The sequence below is a fragment of the Thalassophryne amazonica genome, chromosome 17, assembly GCF_902500255.1.
Source record: "Thalassophryne amazonica chromosome 17, fThaAma1.1, whole genome shotgun sequence".
In the NCBI taxonomy this organism is placed as follows: domain Eukaryota; kingdom Metazoa; phylum Chordata; class Actinopteri; order Batrachoidiformes; family Batrachoididae; genus Thalassophryne; species Thalassophryne amazonica.
This window is the reverse complement of record NC_047119.1, coordinates 54565593-54585699: the sequence shown is the minus strand read 5'-3', so window position 1 is coordinate 54585699 and position 20107 is coordinate 54565593. Positions and strand designations below refer to the sequence as shown.

Here is a 20107-nt window from a genome sequence, read left to right as displayed (position 1 = left end):
TGCTCATAAACTTTTAAATTTCTTAAATATTTATTATGGCCAGTCTTAAAACTTCAATTATCTTTATAATTTTATTACTGGTAAATTTAGATTTGATTTAGATGAGATATGCTCATTATCTCACAGGAATATATCACAATTATCTGGGAACTACTTTTTGTGCAGGAATTCATCAAGCACATCGGCCGTGGACGCGTACTAACACAGAATCCCCAGAAACTGTGGAAAGTTGTTTGGCCATAACGAGAGCGTCCACTTTTAGCTTGTCATAAGCTAAGCTAGTGGCGCTCGTGAGAGTGTGCCCAGATGGCTCCATGACTGTGACATCACAGGTTTCTGGCTCAGAGCTGGGGCAAATTGTATTGAATGCATTAATTTATATTCAGGTGCCAGCATACTCATCGTTTTACCCCCTCTCTTTACAAAGGCACAGGACTCTGGGTACTAGAAGACTAGAACTTGAAGTCGAGACACAGCCTGGCTTCGAGACCAACTAGCTATTCTGAAAGTCCACCATCGCTTTAAGTCTGGCCTCCAAACAGGTATGCTGAAAGTGACAGCTGCACAGAACACTGTATTTAATGGGATGTTTCAAATGTGGATGTGCTGTCTGCACTTTCCACCTTCGATTCAGTATGACTTTCCCTTGGGAAGCTACACAATCACACTATCCTTGTTTTTATTATTGCAAGTCAGCTCAGTATGACTGCACCAGCATTCACAAGGACGTTCTTTTTAACGAGAAGCTATGGTACAATCTGTTACACTACTGAGACTTTCTTCCTGAAGAGCAGTTCATGCCAAAGTCCACCAAAGTGCAATTTTTCAAACACCCAGTACTTTCTATCACACTTTGACAGTACACTCTATTACTGTATTTAATATAACAATGTCTCAAAGATTGGTACTGGGTCCAATCAAGACATATGTGTCAGCAGAGCTGATAGCCAGAACTCCATCTCAGAGGAAAATGTTACTGCTAAAAGTTTGCTCTGTGACAGCTTCAGAGACAAAAGTGAGATTCTCACTTCAGCCTCATTTTGATTTCTATTGTCTTATTTTAGAGCTGGATGAGACTTCTCTTTGAAATTTACAAGAAGGCTAATTTGAGATTTTGCACATCTTTCTGTTCTGGACACAAAATTGAGCAACGAGAGAAATAAGCTATCATGTCATTTTGGTTTCACACAACACTTACAGTTGTCTAGAAGAAATAACAAACAATTTTTAGATCCTGTGTGTAATTTACTTTTCCTCTGGGATTCAGTGCTTGCTAGCTCACCAGCAGCATGGCCGTATGTTTCAGAAAAGTTTCAAAAACATTTCTACTTTCTGCTTCACTTCAAATACACAGCACGTCTATTGTTCCCAGACGCCGCTTCATTCCTTACAGTTTATGTGTTGATTTTTGTTTATCCAGTCACCATCTTCTTCTTCTTCTTCTTCTTCTTCTTAATCTGTTACTGCATTACCACCACGAACTGGACAGGTGTGTGTACTACTACCTTCTTTTCTGTCTTACCGAAGCGGCAACCTGAGCCCGCTAGAATTGAGGTTGATGCAGAAGTGTAGTATCTTGACTGGCCATTTGAGGCTGGCTCCAAAACAGAAATTTCCTGTGGGACACCATGTTAAATGTCCAACCTTACATCAGAAATAAACATGCTTACAGCCTGGTAAAAAAAATAGTTTTGTTCTTGTTCAACAGTTTCTTCGTCCATGACAACTCAATTCATTCACAGGTTTTATTTCAGGTCGTCATGCCTCCCACGACCCCATATGCTGGAAAGTTCAGCTCTTGTGGTCCTTACAGCAGCAGCAGCAGCAGTAGCAGCAATAATAATCACCCACAGCCTCACAGCCCGTATCATAACTACATGGCCACAAAGCCCACAAAGGAACAGTTCTACAACAGCGCTTACTGTGTGTCAGAAAATCCCTACGACAAGCCACAGCCTCACACTTCATATCGCAGCTCTTCTGTTGAAGCCATGAGCACGAAGGAGCATTATTACAACAGCAACTGTGCGGTTTCAGAGAACTCGTACTCCGTACCGCAGCCTCACAGCCCTCGACAGCACAGCACTTCCTGTCCGGGACGCTCTTACCGCGACACCAGCAGTAGCATCGAGCAGCCGTGCCGTAACAGTGCCGCTGCAACCAGAGGCAACTTTTATGGATGCGGCATCACTACCAGCTACGGGGAGATGTGTTACCACAACAACAGTTTGGTCTCAGCATCCCTGGAGGCGCTGATCCAGCACCTGGTTCCCACAGTCGATTACTACCCTGATGTGAGTGTTAAGTCAATGTTATCATTACCTTTGTCTATGCTGTAGTACTTTCCCTACATTTTTCTCACACGACTGACTTTTGTGCAGTTTTCCTGAGTGATTAGTTGAAGATATCCTCATGAAGTGTGAATGATTTGACTAATATCTTGGATAAAATGGATCTGGTAGGTCTTTGCGTATTAATTTATGGGGGTTGAGATTCCTTAATCAGGCGCATTTTTTTTCCGCATCGCATCATTGACCATTAAGATTGTACATTGAGGTCTTCACAGGTCGAGAAGTGAAATTTACTGATGTTAAATGCAGCAATGTACCCAATTTAAAATGGGAAGAACAGAGCCAGAATGATCCATGCACTTATTTTCTTTCAACTCTGACAAAAAGAAAAAAACATGTCCATCTGCACTTCATGCATGCCATGGATCTGCATCATGACCAGAATCTAACTGAATATTTTGTGAAACATTGTTTCCCATCAGGTGTGATTTTAAAAAAATAAATCACAGCTTCTGAAAGTCTGCAGCATCTTGTTAGAGTGGATGTAACATGAAAATTTGCTTGTTACGGCAAAACGTGCCAGCATAAATTACAGGGCCTTTCCAGCTGTAAAGCGATTGTGTGAGCCCTGCAACCTGCAGTTGAATCAATTTGTCTCTAACAATCAGATTCTGCATTCCAAAAGTGGAAAAGTGTGTGAGATTTATTCAAGCCAAAAAAAAAAAACAAAAAAAAATGCTGCAAACAGAAAGTAGTGTAGCGGGAATGCACACACATACAGAAGGGATCCATCCATCTGACGTCAGAGTCATAGCATAAATGGCTGAACATTGCTTGGCTTTTTTTTTTTTTTTTGTCCTCAAGTAGTCGTATACTTCAGGAATTAGAAGCTGGCATTTGTAGAAAGGCACTGATGGGCATGAAGGGGGCGTTACGGCATTGGGCCACTTACTAATTAAGTCTCTACTGGCTACTTAGAATGTCACCTTTTCACCAAACATTACATGCTTGTTTGTTCTCAGGATGTTTGGATTAATGTGTTTTTTTTTTTGTATCATGTTCATGGTTTCATAAATGGCTTATTTGTTGTCAATCAGTTCTCATCCTCTTGTGTGTTTTTTCTCTCCCACAAACAGAGGTCATATGTGTTCACCTTCCTGCTGAGTTCACGCCTTTTTCTGCCCCCGTACGAACTGATGATGAGGGTTTGTCACCTGTGTGTGGAGCAGCAGCGGTCTGGAGACACCCTGCTGGACAAGGTGGGAGGACCCACTCACTCACAGAAGGATGATTAATTCTCTCTCCCACACAGATTCTCACCCACATAACATTGTCATACTCACTCACAGGCACATGCAAACCTCTGAGAGAGTGTTTGTGCTGAATATTTCTTACAGTAAGTGAAGAAATTCCAGATAAACACTCAATGTACGCTTTAAGGTTGATGAAATACCTGCAGTAGGAACAGTGAAGTGGATTAACAAAGAATAGCACTACGTTACCCTCAAGGAGCAATATCTTACATTTTGTGTATTTTACAAACTAGGTGATACTAAGTGTGGGCATGAAGACACAAAGGGCTACCACAGTCTGATTTGACCTTAAAGGCCTCAACCTTCACGCAAGTGAATGACTTCTGGCTGATGTTGCCAAGGCAAATCTGGGATCCACCTAAGTGTGTGTGTCACCTTTAGACCATATTGGGTTGCAAATCAAAATCCTTGACCTTGGCCAAAATTAATTATTTACGGGCAATTTAGTGCTCAACCTTCGTTGACATGCCAAGTTTGGTAGAAATTAGCAAAAGATCTGGGAGGAGTCAAACAACAAGCAGACATAACCTTATAATAATAATTAATCTTTGGTCAACTTGAGCTTGCTGGGGAATTCTATAACCAGTCTCCATATGTGCACCAGTGATGGGACACTTCATTCCTTTTATTGACTTTAGTTTGTACAATTCACTCCTTAAAGTGAATCAGACTTTCAAGTCCCTTGAGTCAGTCACCCAGAGTGTACGCCACGGAATATACAAACAAGTTCCAAACCACTCCAGTCCCCAAATCAGGACTGACAGGTGGTTGCAGCTGCTGATTGGTGAAGGGGTCGGAGTTCAACTCGCTCCACTGCAGCCCAATTCACTTTAGTGAGTGACTCATACAAACTCGAGTCAGTAAAAGGAATAGAGTACCACATCACTGAGGAGTTGCTGAGTTTCTCGGGTAAGGGAGGGGCTCTATGAGCTGGGAGGGAGAGCGAGTGAGCTGTGAGCTACTGGGTCAGGCAATCGTACTTTTCTGTATCAGCCTGTGATGCTGCTCAGCTCGGGGCAGAAAGGAGAGTAGACAGGAGAACTGAGTTGAAATAATGAGCTTGCTTCAGCCACTGAGCTAATACAGCGATTAGTCTGATACATTGACACAGTTGCAGTTAGAATAACAGTTGTGTGGCATGTCTTCTCTTTGCATTTAGCTGGCGGTAGCAGCTCGCTGTTAATGGAGCAATGAACAAGTTAATGGAGACAATGACTTGTAACGCCCGAGTCAGTAAAAAGAATCTCAGCTTTTGAACGATTTGTTCATCAATAATGTTCAACAGGTTTGTGGCAGATGGGAGAGAAAACTTAAATTTAACCCCAGTGGCATCGTCCCCATTGATTGACCTTTGGCAACTTTGATCTCATCTGGGCAATTGTCAGACACATCTCTCTCTGTATGTGTACCTTTTCTGCAAACTGACAGCATTAGATGATATTGGATGATAATGTGTGACGAGATTTAGGTATCATACTAAGAAAAATTATACCCATAATGGCAAATAAGGGACATTCTTTCATGAGCCCAATGCATTGAGACATTTTGATCATATTTCTTTCGTTTAAAAAAAACTTTTTAAGCTTTTTAGTTTTATCGCTGAAGATAGATGAATAAAAACATGGGCTTTTATCATGTGCTTTCCCCACACTGCTCTGAATTTGTCTTTGCAATTAATTTTTATTTTTTAACACTACAGAAGCACACTGACTACATGAAACCTTGTGGTTTTCAGATCCGCATTCGTGAAGTGGCTCCTAAACTGGTGCAGCTGCTGACCGAGTGGACAGAAACGTTTCCTTATGACTTCAGGGATGAGAGGATGATGCGTTGTCTCAAGGACATGACATACCATGTGGCTCGAGGCGATGAGGTTAGTGTGACATATAGTGTTGTATATACTCAACAAAAATATAAACGCAACACTTTTGGTTTTGCTCCCATTTTGTATGAGATGAACTCAAAGATCTAAAACTTTTTCCACATACACAATATCACCATTTCCCTCAAATATTGTTCACAAACCAGTCTAAATCTGTGATAGTGAGCACTTCTCCTTTGCTGAGATAATCCATCCCACCTCACAGGTGTGCCATATCAAGATGCTGATTAGACACCATGATTAGTGCACAGGTGTGCCTTAGACTGCCCACAATAAAAGGCCACTCTGAAAGGTGCAGTTTTATCACACATCACAATGCCACAGATGTCGCAAGATTTGAGGGAGCGTGCAATTGGCATGCTGACAGCAGGAATGTCAACCAGAGCTGTTGCTCGTGTATTGAATGTTCATTTCTCTACCATAAGCCGTCTCCAAAGGCGTTTCAGAGAATTTGGCAGTACATCCAACCAGCCTCACAACCGCAGACCACGTGTAACCACACCAGCCCAGGACCTCCACATCCAGCATGTTCACCTCCAAGATCGTCTGAGACCAGCCACTCGGACAGCTGCTGAAACAATCGGTTTGCATAACCAAAGAATTTCTGCACAAACTGTCAGAAACCGTCTCAGGGAAGCTCATCTGCATGCTCGTCATCCTCATCGGGGTCTCGACCTGACTCCAGTTCGTCGTCGTACCCGACTTGAGTGGGCAAATGCTCACATTCGCTGGCGTTTGGCACGTTGGAGAGGTGTTCTCTTCACGGATGAATCCCGGTTCACACTGTTCAGGGCAGATGGCAGACAGCGTGTGTGGCGTCGTGTGGGTGAGCGGTTTTCTGATGTCAGTGTTGTAGGTCGAGTGGCCCATGGTGGCGGTGGGGTTATGGTATGGGCAGGCGTCTGTTATGGACGAAGAACACAGGTGCATTTTATTGATGGCATTTTGAATGCACAGAGATACCGTGACGAGATCCTGAGGCCCATTGTGCCATCCAAGAACATCACCTCATGTTGCAGCAGGATAATGCACGGCCCCATGTTGCAAGGATCTGTACACAATTCTTGGAAGCTGAAAATGTCCCAATTCTTGCATGGCCGGCATACTCACCGGACATGTCACCCATTGAGCATGTGTGGGATGCTCTGGACCGGCGTATACGACAGCATGTACCAGTTCCTGCCAATATCCAGCAACTTCACAGAGCCATTGAAGAGGAGTGGACCAACATTCCACAGGCCACAATTGACAACCTGATCAACTCTATGCGAAGGAGATGTGTTGCACTGCATGAGGCAAATGGTGGTCACACCAGATACTGACTGGTATCCCCCCCCAATAAAACAAAACTGCACCTTTCAGAGTGGCCTTTTATTGTGGACAGTCTAAGGCACACCTGTGCACTAATCATGGTGTCTAATCAGCATCTTGGTATGGCACACCTGTGAGGTGGGATGGATTATCTCAGCAAAGGAGAAGTGCTCACTATCACAGATTTCGACTGGTTTGTAAACAATATTTGAGGGAAATGGTGATATTGTGTATGTGGAAAAAGTTTTAGATCTTTGAGTTCATCTCATACAAAATGGGAGCAAAACCAAAAGTGTTGTGTTTATATTTTTGTTGAGTATATTTTTGTTGAGTGTATGAAATATATAACTGAACAAGTTCATTACAGCCAATATTCGGCAGAAAACCTGAACACCTCCAGTTTCCCAATACAAGTTAGAAACATCAATGAAGGTCCTTTGTTGTAATTTGGACTTATTTCTCTAGTTTAACAAGATCAAAAGTGCTCAGAGAGCACAGTGACACCAAACTATTAGGCATCTCATGATTTATTTGACAGTAAAACGTTTGAAGTCATTTCCTTTTAACCATGTTCCAATATATCAGCATGGGACTGGATATTTGACCTTGACCTCTGACCTCTGTTGTTGACCGATCCTAACCAAAATGAAGTCACTTCTTACCACCCATAGTCCCACCGCACCTGCCAAGTTTGATCAAAATCATATTAGGTGTGCTTAAGATATCTTGCTAAAGTAACGTGAAGACGGAGTTACGCAGAGACCAAAGCGATCACGAGCGTACTCCTCCGGCGGTGGAACATTTTTGCCTGCTCCTCCTCCTGAGTGTTCTCCTCATGTGTCTCGGCTTCAGTACTCGTGGCGAGCCATGCAGCAGATGACCCAGCGGCTGATAAAACGCCTGTCAGCCCTCGGACAGTACGAGGAGGCGGTGGCAGCTCTCAGTGCTGTGGCGATGGAACGTCCTACATCCCTGAAAAGCAAACAGACATCGGCACAGAGGATGGACATACTGAGCGTGTGTGACGACCCATTCATCCTCGCTCAGCAGCTCACACACATCGAACTGGTAAGAACTTGAATGAGATAATATTTGTGACCAATGAGAATTCACCTGGTCTGATGTGGTGCCATGTTGGTGTGTAACTGTGAGACTGAAAGACTAAAGACCAGGCTTGGGACAAAGTCGCATCCAGTCCCATGTCACCTGAGGACTTGTGACTTGCAGTACCAAGCCTGGGCCATGACTCTGCCCCACTGCCACTAAACTCACAGTGAAGTCTGTGATTGTGTGTCTGTTTTTAAAAATAATTACAGACTTATGGGCCTTTTACTTGCTTCGTTTTGGTGACAAGATTTAAAAGCGCACTTGTTAACTTTCAGTCTTTGCCCTCATTTTGTCTTAGTGAAATATTGCTGGGATATAATATTAAACATCTTTGAAGTTCTGCTACTCTGGATATGTACACGTACATGTAAAAAATAAATAAATAAATCCTTTGCTGTTATCAAACTTAAATCAGAAATCCATATATGTCTGGCTTGCTCCCGGAAATGCGCCCACTGAGGTTGTCTGTGCTCCGTGTGATACACCTACCACAGACACCCTTCTCTGTCTCTGCTGAGGTAGTGGGTGTGGCAAGTTCCTTTACATTTGAAATGACAGGCACCAAAACAAGTAGTTTCCTGCTTTTGTTTGTGTAACTGTCAGGTGTGAGACGCGGGGGGGGTAAATAAAGCCAAATAGAGAGCATTTGAACAAGCACTTATTTATAACTAAAGTGCTAAAGTAAAACAAAATATGAGCAGTGGAGAGTCCAGGTTGACTCAGTAGTGTAGGAGAAGCTCAACCTATCAGGGAAATGAACCACAGTTGAGTCAAATTTGATTTGAGCAGCAGTTGATCCGGTTTAGAGCCTATATGCCATCATTTTGAATGAATATTCTCAAAAACAGCACGTTCCTCTGTGTAATGGGCCTTGGAAAAGGTAGGCACCCTCTGAGTGCCGTCTAGTTGTTTTCTCATACACGTTTTTATACTTGTTTTTAAGACACTGTGTAGCCCTTAATTAGCTTACTCCACAGGTGAATAATATTTAAAACAATTGCACATAATCACTTATTTTACAGGGTTTTTTTTTTTTTGTAAAAGTTAGTTGCAGGTTTTTAATGTGACTTTTTTTTATTGCTTTAAAAATGAAACTTTGTGAGCATCTTCTGCCTGTTTCTGTTTGTGCAAGTTATCCCTTTTTTTAAACAGTATCTTCAGCATCTTTGTCATGTTTGTGTTTTTCTCATCACCTTTTTCCTGTTGTAGGTTTTATACAGTATCTTTTGAATCGTCTTTGTTGTTGTTTTTATCTAATATTTTACAGTTCTGTTGTGTTGCTGTTGTTGCCATTCTCATTGGTCTTTCTTTGTCTTCACCACCTTCAGGACAGGCTGAGTTTTATTGGTCCTGAGGAGTTCATCCAGACATTCGCCAAGAAGGATCCTCTTGATAACCACAAGGTATACTGAGGTTTGAAGTAAACTCCTGATAAACACTCATGATGTGTCAAGCACTACCTTTTGCCTTAGAATTAAAATGATGTTTATGTGTGTCTGTCTTCTGATCACAAGGACATAAAAGTATTTTTAAAGTCTTATTTACAATAAAATGAACAGATACCAGTAAGTGACTGTACAAAACCATTTACTATATTCAATCAAATTAATTTAACCATCTATTTGTTTTTAAAGATACAGTACTGACATTTATATATATACGAGGTCTGTCCGTAAAGTATAGGTCCTTTTTATTTTTTTCAAAAACTATATGGATTTCATTCATATGTTTTTACGTCAGACATGCTTGAACCCTCGTGCGCATGCGTGAGTTTTTCCACGCCTGTCGGTGACGTCATTCGCCTGTGAGCACTCCTTGTGGGAGGAGTCGTCCAGCCCCTCGTCGGAATTCCTTTGTCTGAGAAGTTGTTGAGAGACTGGCGCTTTGTTTGATCAAAATTTTTTCTAAACCTGTGAGACACATCGAAGTGGACATGGTTCGAAAAATTAAGCTGGTCTTCAGTGAAAATTTTAACAGCTGATGAGAGATTTTGAGGTGATACTGTCGCTTTAAGGACTTTTCACGGTGCGAGACGTCGCGCAGCGCTCTCAGGCGGCGTCATCAGCCTGTTTCAAGCTTAAAACCTCCACATTTCAGGCTCTATTGATCCAGGATGTCGTGAGAGAACAGAGAAGTTTCAGAAGAAGTCGGTTTCAGCATTTTATCCGGATATTCCACTGTTAAAGGAGATTTTTTTAATGAAAGACGTGCGGGCGGATTGCAGCGTCAGCTCGCAGCCGCCGCGACGCTCCGCCACAGGAAAAACACCTCTGTTGGAAGTCTTGAGGACACGTTGGAACATCTCCAGCTGATAAACAATTTCTCATATACTCACTCCACTGAAAGCCATCAAAAGCCAACTGGATTTTACAAATGGTTATCAACACGGAGGAGTTTTTCCTGTGCCGCCGCGCCGCGTCGGCTGCGTCCCGCCGCGCGGACCCGTCCGCACGTCTTTCATTAAAAAAATCTCCTTTAACAGTGGAATATCCGGATAAAATGCTGAAACCGACTTCTTCTGAAACTTCTCTGTTCTCTCACGACGTCCTGGATCAATAGAGCCTGAAATGTGGAGGTTTTAAGCTTGAAACAGGCTGATGACGCTGCCTGAGAGCGCTGCACGACGTCTCGCACCGTGAAAAGTCCTTAAAGCGACAGAATCACCTCAAAATCTCTCATCAGCTGTTAAAATTTTCACTGAAAACCAGCTTAATTTTTCGAACCATGTCCACTTCGATGTGTCTCACAGGTTTAGAAAAAATTTTGATCAAACAAAGCGCCAGTCTCTCAGCAACTTCTCAGACAAAGGAATTCCGACGAGGGGCTGGACGACTCCTCCCACAAGGAGTGCTCACAGGCGAATGACGTCACCGACAGGCATGGAAAAACTCACGCATGCGCACGAGGGTGCAAGCATGTCTGACGTAAAAACATATGAATGAAATCCATATAGTTTTTGAAAAAAATAAAAAGGACCTATACTTTACGGACAGCCCTCGTATATATACACACACACACAAATGCACAACATAGAGCATTTTAACCAGTCAATCTAAGCCAATCAATATATATATATATAATTAAATTTACTTGTTCTCAAAGACAGAATGCTTCTCTTGTTCAGATCATCATCCATCTTCTTGTTTTACGGTGTTTGGCATCCAGCTTAATGGTGCCTTGCCGCCGCTTTCTGCTCCAGACCGTGAATTCCAGTACCTCATTCAGTATACAGGAGCAGCTTGTCATGCTTGTAGATGGCGCCATCTTATAGCCATAGATTGTCAATGTTGTATTTTTTCATATATGCGCCCCAGGACCTCAGAAACTCGTAAAGCAAAACTGCAACTTACAGTCTGAAAAATACGGTATACACCCATCTCTCATAACCAGGTGAAACATGAGCATCCCCTTGGTCTTCTCCAGTACCTGTGCACCACATAGCCAGAATGTCAAAGCTGCTGTTCCCTCACATTGCAAGTAATATTCCTCATCTTACTTTCCCAAAGTAAAACATTAATTTGACGCAATTACTCTTGAGGTTATTGGAGATTTGTGCAGTCAGTACCATTGGTGTACATGCAACATCTTAACAGTTTTGTTGTGTGGGCCGCTGAAGAGGAGGTACTGCTGGCCCACCACCACCAGAGGGCGCCCTGCCTGGAGTGCGGGCTCCAGGCACCAGAGGGCGCTGCCGCCGACGAAGGCTGCCAGGGTGACAGCTGTCACCCATTACTGGACACAGCTGACTGCACTCAGGACGGAGGTATATCAGCAGGACAGCGTCTCCACCTCAGTGCCGAGATATCGCCTTGAGATTAAGGTAACCTTCTCTGCAAGCTCATATTGAAGACTCTGATAAACCTTGGTAAACCTTTTCAGGACAGCTGACTACAGAAAGCTACTTGCTTGGATAAGTACTCACCTTTCCTGCTTCATTGTAACAAGAGGTGGAGGCGGCTTCTCCCCTCTCTGTCTACTGGGTGCTGTCGCACCCATACCTGTGTGTTTGTGCTCTTTCCCGCCAGCAGTACCGGATCCGACGAGCGGAGGCAGTGGCCACCTGGGAATTCGGGACTTGGCGGTTCCAGTACTTCTGGGGTTCGGTGGCAGAGGAAATCTGGGTGGTTCCGGTTCGACTAGGACGGACGCCTCCTACCTTCGAGCCTGCCCACACGACACCAGCAGATTTCGGCTTCAAACTCCAAATTATTAATTGTTGTATTGGTTGTGCTCTTTTCACAACAGTAAAACTTGTTATTCACCTTTCTCCATTGTCCGTTCATTGCGCCCCCTGTTGTGGGTCCGTGTACCGACACTTTCACAACAAGTTTATTTGAACTTTTTTCTCTTTATGGGTAGATCCTGTAGTTTTGACATGGTGTTTCCTTTCCAGTAAGATCTGTTAAATAAGTACTGTAACTCAAAAACCTGGTGGCTATCAGTTTTCCTTCTGTTATTTTTGTCATTATTTCCTATATTGATTCAACGTGTCTTTAGTTTTTGTGTCTAAATTTGTGGTCTGCTTTGTTAACCATCCTCTGGGCAGATAGCTGTGCATTTGTGCCATTTTTTAATGAGCATCAGAAAATGCATCAAACACATTCTGAAAGGGTCATTTTAAGTGTAAATGAATAGCTTCTTTTTTTAACCTGCTAAATGGTCCTGTGAGTCATCTGATTGTTCACTTTCATTCAACGCCAATAAAATGACCCCACAACATCTCAGCCCCTCAACAATGCTGTCTGTGCCAGTTATATAAGACCCGCTTCAAATAAACGAGTGGGTGAGTCAGCGTCAGGGTCCTGGAGTGTAAACTGGAGGTTTAGAGTGGAGTGGGCTGCCGGTGTTGGATAAGGTCTTATTAAAGCCATGAATCCCTGGGATTGCATGATCGCAGCAAAGTCTAGTTTATTCATGCAACATGTTTATATAAAAGTGTCTCCAGCAAACATTTCAATACTGAGTGTCTCACAGAAAACCTAAAAACGCCCCAAAGCTAGATTTAAAAGAATAATGAAAACACATCGCAGCCATCAGTGTCCAGTTGCAGAGGTTGTGTGGGTATGAAGGCTATCAAGATTAACAGAACTCTTCCCTTATTCCATTCATAGTTTGTTACAAATGTGTTTTTATTGAAGAATTTTAACGTGGTGTGCTAATTACAGTGTAGATGTTCAGCTTCTGTTAAAGAAAGCTGCTATCTCTCTTTATATATATATATATTCATCTTCAACCGCTTAGTCCAATTAAGGGTCGCGGGGGGTTGGAGCCTATCCCAGCAGTCATAGAGCGTGAGGCAGGGTAGACCCAGGACAGGACGCTAGTCTGTCACAGGGCCACAAACAGACAAACAAACAGCCACACCCACTCTAACCCGCATGTCTTTGGATGTGGGAGGAAACCGGAGCACCCGGAGGAAACCCACACAAATACGGGGAGAACACGGTTCCCCCCTAAAAATTGGTCCGCTCTGCCTTCACTGCGCATGCATCATTAGCTGTGGTTCACGGATTATCACCTTGTTTCTGCTTCAAACTGCAATCCAATCATCATCTATCTCAGCGATAGATATCTGAAGCTTTTGTACAAAAATCATTTCCACATAAATTCAGCATTATTTCATCATAAAAGACAGATGAAGCGATCAGAGCGCCGTGGCTACACGAGCTGCTAGCTGATGCGTTCACTGGGCATTGGTCATTTCAAAGCGTCATGGTGTTTCGCCGAGTTTCTGCTTAAAACAACCTCATTTCTGCTTAAAACTGACAATAGAATGATTTAAGAGGTTTTACCTTGTCATCTGATGGTTAATAATCCCATTAATTCATTTGTTTGCTTTGGGTGAAGAGACTCTTCTCACACGAGCTGCTGTAGTCCGAAATGACGCATGCACAGGCTGGCCGATATTTAGGAGCGGACCATTCGGCCTGCGACACCGGTTCAGACCCCACACCTGCCACATTTCTTCATTTAAAGTGGAGTTGTGTCAGGAAGGCCACCCAGTATATATCTACTAAGAAAGAAAGGTCCTGCAAACTTTTCCTTGTATGCCAGTGGTGGGCACAGCTAACCAAAACGTTAGCTTCGATAACCAATAATCCGATAACTGCAAAGTTATCTTTTATGACGCTAAACCGATAAACTGCTAAAAAAAAATGTATCTTTATTACAGATAACTGATAACTTTTACTTTTGATTTGGATGTGGCCACATCAGATTACACTTTTCGCTGCTGGGAAAATTCAAGGATCACAAACACATAAGAACACATGAAAAATGACTGAATAAAAAAATAAAACCCCAAACACTGTCATCATCTTTCAAAAACAGTAAAACACAATATTAGAAGTACCAACTAAAAAGCTGCTGCTTTTTTCACAGTTAGAACCCTTTTGGCTTAAACAACAGAAATATGTCCATTAATGCAGTGATTGGCAGAGTTAAAGACACGTAGTAAATATAAATTCTTACTTGTTAGTTTCAGTGGGATTCATTTGAAGAAAGAATCCATATAAAGCGTCCTTTTTAAAAATCCAAAAGAGTGTCTAAACGGTGAAGAAAAGTCCCTCTGTACACAGCTGCACCGTGAGAGCTCCTCTCCCCCACCAAGTCTTTGCGATTAAATTATACCGTCAGCCACAAAGAAATAAAATAAAATAATGTTAAAATTAGTCCATTTTGTTTTTGTGTTGAGTAGACGATAACACTCACTGTAATGTCCAAAGTGAACCTGAACAACACTATCCACAGTGCACAAAATGTTTGATTTTAGGGTTTACAAATGTTTTTTGCCATTAAACTTTGCTCACTTTACCAGCAAAAAAAAAAAAAAATGTTATTGGAACTAAATTTCTCGGAAGACAATTGGTCCGATGATGGTTTTAAAACTTATCTGAAAAGCTAATCCGCTAGCAAAAACATTATCTTCGATAATTATCTGTTATCGGATTATCTGAACTGTGCCCACCACTGTTCTATTCAAACGATCTCACAAAACTAAAAATCTATTGCACGCCATGTTCAGTCACAAGTAATTGCAAACTGTTGCACGCTTTATGATTAATACCTGCAACGATATTGTGCTACAGTGAAACCACTTTACATATAAACTCTATCATTTTGCTGCACATGTAATAGGGGCATTACGGTAGGGATGTCGTTAGAGTGAGATTTTCAAATACGTTTATGAACTTTAATAATATCATTTGGTCTGTAAGTTTTTCCATTATTTTATGCTTCCCTTATGTCTCTTTCAGGGATTCTTCCGGAAGCGTAAAACCAGTAATCTGGAAGCCTACATCAACTGGTTCAACAGACTGACGTACCTGGTGGCTACTGAGATCTGTATGGTACGTTCTGCTGAAAGAAACGGCTCACAGATGTTCTTAATGCCGCTTTCATGTGTGCTTTGGGGAACAATATGGTGATATAAACTGTTATAGCAGAATAAGAAATGTAGCAGGTGTCCCAAGAATATGGTAAAAAAAAAAATCACTAAGTAGTGACGCTTTGATTCATTTCTTAATTTTCCTCTTTGCAGCCAGTGAAGAAGAAACATCGAGCGCGGATCATCGAGTTTTTCATCGATGTGGCTCAGGAGTGTTTCAACATCGGCAACTTTAATTCCCTCATGGCCATAATCAGTAAGTATTAGACTCACTCACTTATGGCCAACATAAAAGGGAGTTTGAGTGATAGTTAATAATCACAGTACTTTGGAGTAAAAGTCCTGCAGCATTTAAAATATGTGCTTAATATTTGGAAATAATCTCATTAGAGCCATCTCAAGATCAGAGCAGTAACGTTTCACCAGTGTTATGAACCCGTATTTCAGTGCCACATTTATCCGTTTTCTACACTCACTTAGTCCAGCGGTCAGTAGGCGAGAGTCAGAGTTCACCCTGGACAGGCCGCCAGTCTATCTATCACAGGGTCAATGCCACATACCGTATAAAAATACAAAACAACTCCTCTTATCCAGGCAATCATGTAGGTTGTTGTTCAAGCTCTCACATATGACTGAGAGTATTTTCTAAAAGTATTTCAGGAAAATTTTGCTTCACAATACTCCTATATTTTCCGGACTGAATATTTGTCATATCTGTCCATTAATGCATCACGAAGAGGAAGAAAACAAATATACATTGCACCGGTCGCTTTATCCATAGTTTATCTATGAAGCAATAACAATACTTTACTTCTTGTTTACTTTGCAGCTTGTTCATGCAACAAGCAGCACAGTGAATTTAATGTGTGCATTATTGGTTCATAATGCAAACACCTCATTATCGAGCAGAAGCTAATGGGCTAATTAATGGTACTGTACAAGGCACAAAGAACATGTGAGTGCAGCAGTGCTGACTCCCTAACTTAGGACCTCAGCGTTCTTTTCACTCAACACAAAACATCAGAAAATAAAAGTGCCTCTTGTTGCCACTGAACAGATGATCATAGGTGAAGTAAACAGTTCACTGCAATTGAATATTTGAAAACTACGCATTATGTATTTATAACATGGGCACTGTTAGCAAGCAGAGGTTAATAATCAGTGGTTCATGCTACTCTACCAGACACACAAAAACTCAAGTAAACTGCTTCTTGTTCATTGTAATTACATGTTTGAAAGCCCTTTTGTAAAACATAATAGTATAAGCTAAGCTGTCCTGCTCATTGCTGTTCTTGTCTCACACAATCCAAACAAGTGTGGTGCTGAGTAGTATGGTGGTTATAGTACTGTTTTTTATTCTTGTGCTGGCTTACAGTTTGAGAGCAAGATATATTAAATTTACTCATTCTCTAAGACACAGGATAGTTCTCATTCAGACATTCTTCTTTTTCTTTTTTCTCACCCTGGAATATAAGTCTGAGGGCCTCCATAACTAGTTTAAAAAAGAGACTAAGGGTCCTGTCACACCTTGACGATTTAGACAGCGTATGCTGAGAGCCCCATTTCCACCAAGTGGTTCAGGTTTGTACTGCATGGTATGGTACGGGTCGGAATGGTTAAGTCTGACTTGGTTTGTCTTTCCACCGCTGGCTGACAAAACATGTAAATACTGACGAGCACGTTATCAAACGCGCGTACACTGTCGCGCAGCCCCGCCCCTCCACACGGAGGCAAAACAGTAATTTAATATTATTTTATTTTATTTTTGTCTTGGTGGCTCATCATTGGATGTATTTTCATTATCTGCAGAATGCTGAAGAATCAACTGATGTCTGCGATAAACGCTGATGTGAATCAATCAGGCGCTGTGACTCTTTTAGCTTTGTCAAATAAGTTAATTGGTATATTGGCTGGTATATGTCGAAAATATTGTGCATGCCCAAACTTTTTTGACATACTCACCGTATTACGATGTATATCAGCGTGCTTCAATGCACTCTTAACTTCTATAAAACTTCTATATTATAAAAATATTTTGTCAGGGTGTGACGGGGTGTAACAATCTGGGCAATTTGGAAACAAGAGGCTTAGAACATGTTTTCTTACTTACACACAATGAAGTTTAATGTATCTATGTTACTAATAACAGCACAGTGGCGTGTTGGTTAGTGTACCTGTATTGTGACAAGGAAGTCCATGGTTCAAAGTGGTTAAGGTTAGGTTTGCAGGATAGGGTTAAGATCAAAAACACAATGTGAGCAAAACCCAAAATGCATTGATCAAGACAAAGGATAAGAGAGAGACGAAATGGCCTGTTTGTTTTTGTTTTGTTTGTTTGTTTGTTTGGGTTTTTTTTTTTTTCTTTGCGGTTTTTGGGCTGTGGAACACGTTTTCCATGGCCTATAGAGGTCGCTGTTTGCTGTCTTTCAAAGGTAACTATAATAAAGTGTAAACTAAATTTTTGTGTTCTTTGTGTCTCAGCTGGGATGAACATGAGTCCTGTTGCCAGACTAAAGAAGACCTGGAATAAAGTCAACACTGACAAGTTTGAGATCTTGGAGGTGAGACCGATTTCTGGCAGTGATATTTTTATTTGTATGCCCCATTATGTGCATGGAATGAAGGACGTGATGTCATCATGCTTGTGTCTTTCTGTGTGGTAAGAATGTCCAGTTTAGATTTTGAGGACACCATCAACAAAACAGGACTGATGTGTGTTAACATGCGTGTCTGTCCTCATCCAGCATCAGATGGACCCGTCCAGTAACTTCAGTAACTATCGCACTGCACTCCGTGGCGCCACCCAGAGGTCTGAGATGGCTCATAGCAGCCAAGAAAAGGTGAGAAAACTCCTCAGCTGTGCTCTTCACACTCTATTTATTTCTCATTTTTAGAATGCATCTTCTTTTATATTTTATATGACTGGCTAATTGTTTATCTGCTATCTTTGCAATGTTGTATATAAAGTAAAACAACAACAAACATACAAAGCATTTGCATATATATAACATAGAACAGGCATGTATGTATTCTCAAAATAAGGGAACAATGATGCAGGGATGATGTTTTGTGAATTACAAATAAGATTTTAAAATAAGATCACTTTTCTTTAATCTGATTAACAGTAATTAATTTGCATAGAGCTCAGACAAACAATTCGTCAGCATTGTCTCAGTCCACCCAGTCATAAATTGGCACTGACCTTGGCTGGGGAAGTAATCTGTAATGGGGAAGTAATCCTGATGTCCGATCCAGGAGGAGTCATTGACTGTCATCCGAATAGGACTTAATTGTTCTTCTACTTGTTAACTATCACAGCAAGGGATAAAACAGGGAGTTTGGGCTAAATCTAAATGTGGCCAGCAGGTCACGTACATTGGGGAAACCCTGGTGGACGTGTTTAATTTAAACCTCTTTATTCACTTTATTTTGTCTTTACTCTCAGGAAGATTTGTCTAATACAAAATGTGATGGTTAACTTAGATTTAATTTTTTTTTTCCCTGCAGATAGTGATTCCTTTCTTCAGCCTCCTCATAAAGGACATCTACTTCCTGAACGAAGGCTGCTCGAGCCGACTGCCTAATGGACACATTAACTTTGAGGTTAGTGTTCAGTACAGGTGGTTTTATATACAGAAAAGTAAAATAATGTCAATGAAGGATCCCTGACAGCGTGATACATCGTAGGAATTCTGAAAATTGACATCAGATGCTAAAATGCCCTAAAATGTTTGTGTGTTGTGATTATAGTGCATTAGCATCCACTGGTGGTTTAACAGTAATACATTCTCCATCACATTTTTAATGCTGGATGTCTTTGATGCCAGAATGTGGCTGATTTTCTTTCATGCATATGCAGAAGGACAAAGTCATAAATTGAAGTCACTTTCATGGATATGTGTTCTGAAGTTCACAGTTTGAAACCTTGTCCACAACTTTGAAAACCTTAGCGGGTCGTGGGGAGGGTCCATGATGATGTGTTCCATCATTGTGCCGTCATCTTGTTTTAACTGTTGTGGAATTTTATTCAGAAATGCCACCAGTGGAAAACTGTGATGTAATAATCCCTGTCGTCTTATTGTACAGGAAGTTTTCCGGGTGCACCAAGCCTGCTCTAAAGTTGTACTTTGGGTGTGCTACAGTTGTTTTTGTATGAGTCACATGGCACAGATCCAGCGCATTACATCATATTTGTTGTTATTCTTGTCTGTGACCTTCTGAGATGCAAATCTGTGTCAAATGGGATGTAGCCAGACCTCGCCTTTGGTTTTGAGATGACGTGGTGGTTGTTTTATGTAGTGCAGCAGATGCCTCATTTTAATTGGTGACATGTGAATAAATGTTGCTGTTGTTGTCTCTACAGAAACTATGGGAGCTAGCTAAACAGGTGAGCGAATTCCTGGTTTGGCGTCAGGTGATTTGTCCTTTCGACAGGGACCGCCGGATCCTCCAGTATCTCGTCACTACACCCGTCTTCAGCGAAGATGGTCAGTTCACATTCATACCACAAATCGCTTCGTTATATATTGATGTCAGACATGTCACTGAAGGCCGATCGGGTGTCTGAAGTGCTTGAATCCGTGTGGTCAACATGTATACGATATTCTGACAGACTTTTCTTTTTTTTAAATGAGTGAAGTGAATAAGTAAATAAGTGAAGCCTGGTACACAGTCACCTCACTAACAGCTCGTACGTGTTTCTAAGTAGGTTGAGTCAGGACAACTAGAGCAGTTTAGTGCTTTGAAGATGTTTCACTCCTCATACAAAACAGCTTTGCCAGTACATGTTCAGCTGATGTGACTCAGAACTACATGA

At 41.6% G+C, this 20107-nt stretch overlaps 1 protein-coding gene across 2 annotated transcripts in view; it reads left to right on the top strand.

The window, feature by feature from the left end:
• Positions 1–20107, top strand: part of LOC117529530 (ras-GEF domain-containing family member 1B-B-like) — a 48375-nt gene that overhangs the window by 26058 nt on the left and 2210 nt on the right. The window contains exons 2-13 of one of the 2 annotated variants that reach the window (XM_034192335.1): positions 428–542; positions 1755–2294; positions 3428–3550; positions 5340–5477; positions 7650–7865; positions 9233–9307; positions 15161–15253; positions 15445–15547; positions 17773–17852; positions 18036–18131; positions 18799–18894; positions 19655–19778. In XM_034192335.1, the coding sequence (XP_034048226.1) occupies positions 1761–2294; positions 3428–3550; positions 5340–5477; positions 7650–7865; positions 9233–9307; positions 15161–15253; positions 15445–15547; positions 17773–17852; positions 18036–18131; positions 18799–18894; positions 19655–19778 (1678 nt within the window). In that variant the 5' untranslated portion in view covers positions 428–542; positions 1755–1760. Of the gene's footprint in view, positions 1–427; positions 543–1742; positions 2295–3427; positions 3551–5339; positions 5478–7649; positions 7866–9232; positions 9308–15160; positions 15254–15444; positions 15548–17772; positions 17853–18035; positions 18132–18798; positions 18895–19654; positions 19779–20107 lie in introns of both variants that reach the window. The other variant, XM_034192337.1, reaches the window with a different exon arrangement.